Genomic DNA, 9,795 nt, shown 5'->3' with positions numbered 1-9,795 from the left:
ATATAATAAAAGCTGGACTCTACCTTATAATGGTTTTCTCTGTGGAAAAAGATGGGTTTCTTCAGTGCACCGAACAAGCACTGTGGTGAGGTCATCATTCATTGTAATTGACAAAGAGGCCACACCACTCATTAGACTCCATAAGAGGCTGGATTTCCATGTTCCAGCTCATTTCACAGGGATTATCTGTGCATTTCACAGCCATTGGATATAATGTTGAGACACAGCTGCAGCATTAAATGCAACTCTCTAATCGAAATGCAATCACTACAAAACGCACCATTAATTTACCCAAAAAGCTTCTAGTGGCAGATTTCAGAAAGTATTTTGCAGAAAATGAAAGTGATTTGCCCTGAGGACAGGGAAAAGAGACTCCCGTCTTACACCCAGCCTCCTCTGTCACTCCTCATTTCTCTCATTAATATCCCTGAGCAGGAGTTTTACTGAGTGACCGCAGCAGTGAAGTGTTTCCAGTCCAGTTCGCTCATTATTTACCTCTTTAAAGATATTTATCATAAAAGCCATCAGACCTTGTTCACTTTCATGAGCAAAGGCGGCCTGTGGGGAGCCAGTTTTTTAGCATCCTTTTATCTGGGCTGGGTTAATGCAGGAGAAAGGTATAGTTCAGTTTTTTTCTCTCTCTCTCTCTCATTTCAAGCTGGGTTTCATCCTGCTGCGTCCTGATACGGTCTGATTTCTGGCATTGAAGAAAACATGGAAAACAACAACAGCTTTACATTTTTTAAAATAAAGCCTCTTCTAGTTGTATAATAAGGCAGTGTATAGGCCTTTTGAATAATGTTAGCTCTTTGACAGATTGCGTTGTTCCTCTTTGTTCCTTTGGATGAAAGCATCTGCTAAATGCATGAATGTAAATGTAAAGGTTGCAAAAACAGGGTTCCACAGTGATGCCGTAATGATATATGGACATCAGTTAAAGAATTGCATGATTAATAGTATGTGTATGTAATGTCAATTAATTCTCTGTTGTTATTTATCTTCTGTCTCTGTTTGAGATTCCACTGATACACCTTTAAGTGTAATTTTCTCATAATGTCAAAAGGAAAAGCCTTGTGAAAGCAGCCAATAGTGCTCTCACTTACTCACATTATCTTCCCAGTCCTAGCAGAGCTCTTCTGCACACATCCAATCCAATTACAAGCATTATTAAACTTAGAGCTGCATTGGAAAGAATAAGATTGGCTCTATTCCCTCACACACACACACACACACACACACACACACACGTCTCAGGTGTGTGCAGTAGACTGAGGAAACCAGCTGTCTGCTCTGCCTTACTCAATATATACTGTAATGCAGTTTGCTCTCACACACTTTTGCCGTTGCATAAGATGACCATCCAAACCAAAACAGATTACTGTGAAACCTCTTTACGGTTAATGTCTCTTTTTTTTACGATAAGTAGCACTATTTTCTTTGAGGTGCTTTTGAGTACTGTGTAAATGCAATGGTGCATATGGTCATCACGGTCAATCATGGTGCATATCAAAGTAATGTGGCATTACCATCTGACACTTTGGCTGAATCTCAGACAAACACGCTTCCCATTCATACTTACTTTATTCAGAATCTAGTTTGATTATTAGATATGTGTGGTTGATTTAGCTGTATGGGTGAAAAGCTGTGCCCATCTAAAACGGGTTTGAGTGTGTGGTGTTAGTCTCAGGTCTCAGGTTGGGTTCTTGGTGTTTTTAAAATGTACAGATTCTTTGGGACAATCAAGTGCACCCCGAAAAAATAAGATAATTATTTTACTTCAAATGAATACGGCTTTGAAACTAAATTGGCCCACTTTTTAATTTATAAAAGTGTTTGAGAAAATCATTTTTTGTGAACATCAAATCATATCACACTTACAATTTACAGTTTTTAAATTATTTCTGCTCTTTTGAGTGTACTACTAGGTTCCTATTTAGGTATTGATTTTTATACTCGAGAGAAACCTTTAAGGCAAAAGAATACATGCAAAACCTTTTTTTTCCATGCGCTGATCAAGTTTAAGATTTTGAGATATTTTGTCTTTTTTTTTCAGACATAAAATATCCACTATTTAGACATTTTTCAGACTTACGGAGCAATAAAAGCAGATATCCCTGATGTAAATAAATAAATAAATAAAATAAAAAAAATAAAAATAAAAATATTAACCCAATGTCTTTACCCAATGTTCTGTCGAAGTGCAGGCCAATGTAAATTAGTGCCTTTTGTTTACATAATGCATAACTGAAACATAAAATTTTAAATGAAAAACAATTGTCTCAGTGCACAGTGATTAATCAGCTGATGGGGATCTCTGTTCATTTTACCCTGTGATACCTGTGATGTTTTGCTTTAGCTGTAAATATATGGCTTAAAGTTAAAGCTATCTATACGTATGATTTATGTAGGCTATTATATGAAGAGACGTGCTCCTTTTGCCGTTTAACTAGATGTGTTGGTTTAGGCTATAATATGATTCTAGTCTGAGGGATTACAGGTGATATGAAGTCATGTGACAAGACTGCTGAGGTTTACAATGTTTGTAGAGGAATAATGCATACTGCTACGACAAGACAAGACAAGACAAGAAAAGAAAAGAAAAGAAAAGAAAAGAAAAGAAAAGAAAAGAAAAGAAAAGAAAAGAAAAGAAAAGAAAAGAAAAGAAAAGAAAAGAAAAGCGAGTATGCACCAGTGTGTACTGCAGTATGCAGTATGTACTTCAGACACAGTCCGGGTCTGCAGCGCCCTCCAGCGTCTGATCTGATCTGATTGTTTTTTGTAATCTTTGTTTCCCTGTCGTTCTCGCCTTTATTTGTTCCTTCCTAAATCGCTTGCTAGAGCGCAGTGTAATCTAACACTTTAACCTGTGCATAAACGAGCGTCTTGTGCAGTCCTTACTAAATGATGCTGTTAACCATACTTCACTGATTACTCATTCAGCAATTATTCGTAATGATTGCTGCATCATTATCCATGCCTAATCGGTTATGTAAAATAAGATTTAGAGCACCTTGCAAAGCATCATGACTTCCACAAGCCTGGTTCAGGAGTGGTCTGCTCCTCACTCAGTAGTAGTCGGTGTGTTTTCTCCATCTCCTGTTAGTCTTTATTGGTCTTAATATAATCATTGAGTTACTGAGATCCTAAACATTTTCATTTGTTTTTATCTCCTGCTAAAATGAAGAGATTCTGAGAGTGCAGACCTTGCGTAACATTAGTGTGTAAGGGTCAAGATGATGATCTTTTTGTTTCTAGACCTTGAAGCATGTATTGATTTTTTTATTGTATGTAATGTTTTTTATTATATTCATATCTGTATTGAGATATATATATATATATTACCATAGACCAGCCCATCTTTAGTTACATTTTTAGCCGTAAGTTGTGCAAGTCTGATCATTAATTTTTCATTTATGTTGTCATGTCTCCAACATGTCCGACAAATATTGACATCATAAACATAGTCACAATATATGAAACTTGCATGCAACATGTGTGGTCCTCTCTCATGCTGCAGTTTTCCACAAGTTCATCAAACAACCGCAGTAAGAATATTTCATCAAGCACGGTGAGTAATGGCTTCTCCTACAATTGTTATTTGCACCTCTTGCCACATGTACAGTTTATCTATCTCTGTCGCTGATGAGGGATTCACATGTGATAAATGCAGGGAAATAGTTAGGCTGACAGAGAAGATTTCAGAATTAGAGACACGCATCCAAACTTTAATTGAGGACAGTAAGAATGTTAGGGCTCTAGATACGGCTTTGGATGCGTCTAGCTCAGGGATTCCTGTACATTGTCCGGTTCCAGCAGAGCTCCTGCAGCAGGGCAAATGGGTGACGGTGAGGCAGCGTAGTCGTGGGTCAAAACACCGCTCTTCTGTTCCGATCAAAACATTAAACAGGTTCTCCCCACTCAGTGATGCACCCACTGAGAAACCTGATGAAAGTGCTCTAGTTATTGGCGATTCTATTGTACGGAACGTGAATATAGAGACACCAGCCACCATAGTCAAATGTTTACCGGGAGCCAGAGCGCCTGACATCTTGGCAAATTTAAAAGTGCTGGCTAATGCTAAACGTAAATACAGTAAGATTGTTATTCATGCCGGCGCTAATGATGTTCGACTTCGCCAGTCGGAGATCACTAAAAATAACTTTAAAGAGGTGTGTGAACTTGCAAGCACGATGTCAGACACTGTAATATGCTCTGGTCCCCTCCCTGCTTACCGTGGTGACGAGATGCATAGCAGATTGTCATCACTCAATGGCTGGATGTCTAAGTGGTGCCCACTGAATAACATAGGTTTCATAGACAATTGGACGAGCTTTTGGGGCAGAACTGACCTGTTTAAAAGAGATGGTCTTCATCCCTCCTGGGGTGGCGCCACTCTTCTGTCTAGAAATATGGCAAATAGTCTTAGTGTTTATACTTGACTAACTGGGGCCCAGGTCAGGAAGCAGACAGACTGGCTAAACCGACCGTCTGCTAGCTGCCTCCCGTCACAGAGGTCAGTTAATTCTCAGCACATAGAGACTCTTTCACCTAGATATCACACTATAGAGACTGTGTCTGTTCCACGAACTAGAAAATACAAAAAACGTCCAAACCAAGTTAAGGTTAACAATTTAATTGAGGTTCAACAAATAAAAAACAAATGCAATATGGATAAACAAATGATAAAGATTGGCTTATTGAATATCAGATCCATTTCTACGAAAACACTTTTTGTAAATAATATGGTAACTGATCATAATATAGATGTGCTCTGCTTGACAGAAACCTGGCTAAAACCTGATGATTACATTATTTTAAATGAGTCCACCCCCCAAGATTACTGTTATAAACACGAGCCGCGTCTAAAAGACAAAGGGGGAGGAGTTGCTTCAATTTATAACAACGTTTTCAGGATTTCTCAGAGGGCAGGCTTCAAGTATAACTCGTTTGAAGTAATGGTGCTTCATATAACATTATCCAGAGAAACAAATGTTAATGATAAATCCCCTGTTATGTTTGTACTGGCTACTGTATACAGGCCACCATACAGACTTTATTAAAGAGTTTGGTGATTTTACATCCGAGTTAGTTCTGGCTGCAGATAAAGTCTTAATAGTTGGTGATTTTAATATCCATGTTGATAATGAAAAAGATGCATTGGGATCAGCATTTATAGACATTCTGAACTCTATTGGTGTTAGACAACATGTTTCAGGACCTACTCATTGTCGAAATCATACTCTAGATTTAATACTGTCACATGGAATTGATGTTGATAGTGTTGAAATTATGCAGCCAAGTGATGATATCTCAGATCATTATTTAGTTTTGTGTAAACTTCATATAGCCAAAATTGTAAATTCTACTTCTTGTTACAAGTATGGAAGAACCATCACTTCTACCACAAAAGACTGCTTTTTAAGTTATCTTCCTGATGTATCCGAATTCCTTAGCATATCCAAAACCTCAGAACAACTTGATGATGTAACAGAAACTATGGACTCTCTCTTTTCTAGAACTTTAAATACAGTTGCTCCTTTACGCTTAAGAAAGGTTAAGGAAAACAGTTTGACACCATGGTATAATGAGCATACTCGCACCCTAAAGAGAGCAGCCCGAAAAATGGAGCGCAGCTGGAGGAAAACAAAACTAGAGGTATTTCGTATTGCTTGGCGGGAAAGTAGCATATCCTACAGAAAAGCATTCAAAACCACTAGATCCGATTACTTTTCTTCTCTTTTAGAAGAAAACAAACATAACCCCAGGTATTTATTCAATACATTGGCTAAATTAACGAAAAATAAAGCCTCAACAAGTGTTGACATTTCCCAACACCACAGCAGTAATGACTTTATGAACTACTTTACTTCTAAAATCGGTACTATTAGAGATAAAATTGCAACCATTCAGCCGTTAGCTACAGTTTCGCATCAGACAGTGCACTATAGACCCCCTGAGGAACAGTTCCACTCATTCTCTAGTATGGGAGAGGAAGAATTGTATAAACTTGTTAAATCATCTAAACCAACAACATGTATGTTAGACCCTATCCCATCTAAGGTCCTAAAAGAGGTGCTTCCAGAAGTCATAGATCCTCTTCTGACTATTATTAATTCCTCATTGTCATTAGGATATGTCCCCAAAACCTTCAAACTGGCTGTTATTAAGCCTCTCATAAAAAAGCCACAACCTGACCCCAAAGAACTAGTTAATTATAGACCAATCTCGAATCTCCCTTTTCTGTCCAAGATACTAGAAAAGGTGGTATCCTCACAATTATATTCCTTCTTAGAGAAAAATGGTATATGTGAGGATTTCCAGTCAGGATTTAGACCGTATCATAGTACTGAGACTGTTCTCCTTAGAGTTACAAATGATCTGCTCTTATCATCTGATCGTGGGTGTATCTCTCTATTAGTTTTATTGGATCTTAGTGCTGCGTTTGACACAATTGACCACAACATTCTTTTGCATAGACTTGAACACTTTGTTGGCATCAGTGGAAGTGCATTAGCATGGTTTAAATCGTACTTATATGATCGCCATCAGTTCGTAGCAGTGAATGAAGATGTATCATATCAATCACAAGTGCAGTATGGAGTACCTCAAGGCTCAGTTCTAGGGCCGCTACTCTTCACGCTTTATATGTTACCCTTGGGAGATATCATCAGGAAACATGGTGTTAGCTTTCACTGTTATGCTGATGATACACAGCTCTATATTTCCTCGTAGCCCGGTGAAACACACCAATTTGGAAAACTAATGGAATGCATAGTCGATATAAAAAACTGGATGACGAGTAATTTCTTACTGCTAAATTCAGAAAAAAACAGAGGTGTTAATCATAGGGCCTAAAAACTCTACTTGTAATAACCTAGAACACTGTCTTGATGGTTGCTCTGTCAATTCTTCGTCATCAGTTAGGAACCTAGGTGTGCTACTTGATCGCAATCTTTCCTTAGAAAGCCACGTTTCTAGCATTTGTAAAACTGCATTTTTCCATCTCAAAAATATATCTAAATTACGGCCTATGCTCTCAATGTCAAATGCAGAAATGTTAATCCATGCATTTATGACTTCAAGGTTAGACTACTGTAATGCTTTATTGGGTGGTTGTTCTGCACGGTTAGTAAACAAACTACAGCTAGTCCAAAATGCAGCAGCAAGAGTTCTTACTAGAACCAGGAAGTATGACCATATTAGCCCGGTCCTGTCCACACTGCACTGGCTCCCTATCAAACATCGTATAGATTTTAAAATATTGCTTATTACTTATAAAGCCCTGAATGGTTTAGCACCTCAGTATTTGAATGAGCTCCTTTTACATTATACTCCTCTACGTCCACTACGTTCTCAAAACTCAGGCAATTTGATAATACCTAGAATATCAAAATCAACTGCGGGCGGCAGATCCTTTTCCTATTTGGCGCCTAAACTCTGGAATAACCAACCTAACATTGTTCGGGAGGCAGACACACTCTTGCAGTTTAAATCTAGATTAAAGACCCATCTCTTTAACCTGGCTTACACATAACATACTAATATGCTTTTAATATCCAAATCCGTTAAAGGATTTTTAGGCTGCATTAATTAGGTAAACTGGAACCGGAACACTTCACATAACACCGTACTTTCTACATCATTAGAAGAATGGCATCTACACTTATATTTGTCTGTTTCTCTCTTGTTCCGAGGTCACCGTAGCCACCAGATCCAGTCTGTATCCAGATCAGAGGGTCACTGCAGTCACCCGGATCCAGTACATATCCAGACCAGATGGAGGATCAGCACCTAGAAAGGACCTCTACTGCCCTGAAAGACAGCGGAGACCAGGACAACTAGAGCCCCAGATACAGATCCCCTGTAAAGACCTTGTCTCAGAGGACCACCAGGACAAGACCACAGGAAACAGATGATTCTTCTGCACAATCTGACTTTGCTGCAGCCTGGAATTGAACTACTGGTTTCGTCTGGTCAGATGAGAACTGGCCCCCCAACTGAGCCTGGTTTCACCCAAGGTTTTTTTCTCCATTCTGTCACCGATGGAGTTTCGGTTCCTTGCCGCTGTCGCCTCTGGCTTGCTTAGTTGGGGTCACTTCATCTACAGCGATATCGTTGACTTGATTGCAAATTAAAACAGACACTATTTCAACTGAACAGAGATGAGATCACTGAATTCAATGATGAACTGCCTTTAACTATCATTTTGCATTATTGACACACTGTTTTCCAAATGAATGTTGTTCAGTGCTTTGGCGCAATGTATTTTGTTTAAAGCATTATATAAATAAAGGTGATTGATTGATTGATAGATTGATTAAGCTCAGAAATACATTCCCACTACTTGTATATGATACATTAAAATTGACGGCGTTTACAAGGTGGCTCAGCTTACCCCACAACAATTTATGAATATAGATTTCAGAGAAATGCATTGCATTTGATTGCATACTGTGTGCATTAATTTGTAAGGCCAGTAGATGGCGCTACAGACCTTCAACCAGATTCAACACACTCAAAGATGCTTCCCGGCATTTATTTGCAATTATTATTTTAACAGGACTGTACAATTTATACCCAAAGTACATTATACAGTGGTTTGAAAAAGAGCAACAAAGCAGCAAAAATCAAAAAAGCACACCAGGAAACCAAATTTACAGGAGAAGAAAAAAAAGGCAAAATGTTAAACCTCTGTACAGAATAAATCTGCTGAAAGCTAATATCTGAAATCAAGGTCCTGTACAACAAATATACATGAATTCTTCTTTTATTCTGTCCTGCATAGGATTCTGTACATTGTCATCCGTCTACATTTGGTTCTTTTGTGCATTTAACATCAGCCGCTCTGTATGCAAGAATGACATTCTTGTAGCTAGTTGAACAAAGCAAGGAAAGCTAACACTGTTGTCTGTACCACATGACATTACTACAGAGTGAAGAATGAAAGCTGTTGCTCTTAACCCAGCAGAGGCCGTGGGAACTGATAGTGGTTTCAGGTCTCGCTCCTCTTTGAACGTGGAGGCAACCGTGTGAAAAACCAAATGACAACAGTCCCATCTCAAAGTACTTAACAGTAGCAGTGCCCTATCCAGTCTTCACAAGGCCTTATTTTTCTTCAATAATCGCGACATTCTCTGGGTGTGTCTGAATATTCATGCTTTCTTTGTCTTCATTCTCTTTCCAAATGTTCATCAAACTTCCCGGAGCTTGTCCTCCTCCAGCCGGGCTGTGTCTGCGGTCAGTAGGAGCTGGAGTTAGGAGCCAGGGCTCCTGAGGAACTGGGCCGTCTGATGTGAGGCAGCAGGTACGAGTCTCTGCCCAGCTGATGCACATCGAACCGGTCCTCCTTCCTGTAGGCCAGACACCGGCGGATGAACGCCTGCAGCAAACAGTGACACACCATTTATTACAAATCACAAAAAAAAGTTCACACTAAATCATTTGTGTCTAAGAAAACATGCAAAATAATTATTGAAACTCGTCACATTTGTCTGTTTAACGGCCCGTTGCATTATGACCATTGTGGCAATGACTATGAATAGCAGAAACTAGCCCTACACACACACACACACACACACGTTTTGGATGAGCAAGACTGAATGATATGTAATGTTTTTAAAGAAAACTTAAATAAATAAAAAACAGTAATCTTGCAAAATGTTATTACAATATAAAATAATGGACTATTTCAATATAATTTAAAATAAAATGCATTTCTGTGATGGAAGCTGAATTTCCATCAGTCATTACTTCAGTCTGAAGAGTCGCATGATCCTTCAGAAATCACTCTAATAT

General features: G+C 38.7%; 2 protein-coding genes across 4 annotated transcripts in view; both read right to left on the bottom strand.

The window, feature by feature from the left end:
* The window catches only part of LOC127965256 (uncharacterized), a 128,037-nt gene that overhangs the window by 39,279 nt on the left and 78,963 nt on the right, over window positions 1–9,795 (bottom strand). The window lies entirely within an intron of this gene.
* The window catches only part of LOC127965253 (serine/threonine-protein kinase tousled-like 1-B), a 44,912-nt gene continuing 43,637 nt past the window's right edge, over window positions 8,521–9,795 (bottom strand). For all 3 annotated transcript variants that reach the window (XM_052565949.1, XM_052565951.1, XM_052565950.1), the window contains one exon: window positions 8,521–9,379. In XM_052565949.1, the coding sequence (XP_052421909.1) occupies window positions 9,239–9,379 (141 nt within the window). In that variant the 3' untranslated portion in view covers window positions 8,521–9,238. The remainder of the gene's footprint in view (window positions 9,380–9,795) is intronic.

Source organism: Carassius gibelio, chromosome B9, assembly GCF_023724105.1.
Source record: "Carassius gibelio isolate Cgi1373 ecotype wild population from Czech Republic chromosome B9, carGib1.2-hapl.c, whole genome shotgun sequence".
Classification (NCBI taxonomy): domain Eukaryota; kingdom Metazoa; phylum Chordata; class Actinopteri; order Cypriniformes; family Cyprinidae; genus Carassius; species Carassius gibelio.
The sequence above is the reverse complement of the archived record's forward strand: the minus strand, read 5'-3'. Positions and strand labels throughout refer to the sequence as shown.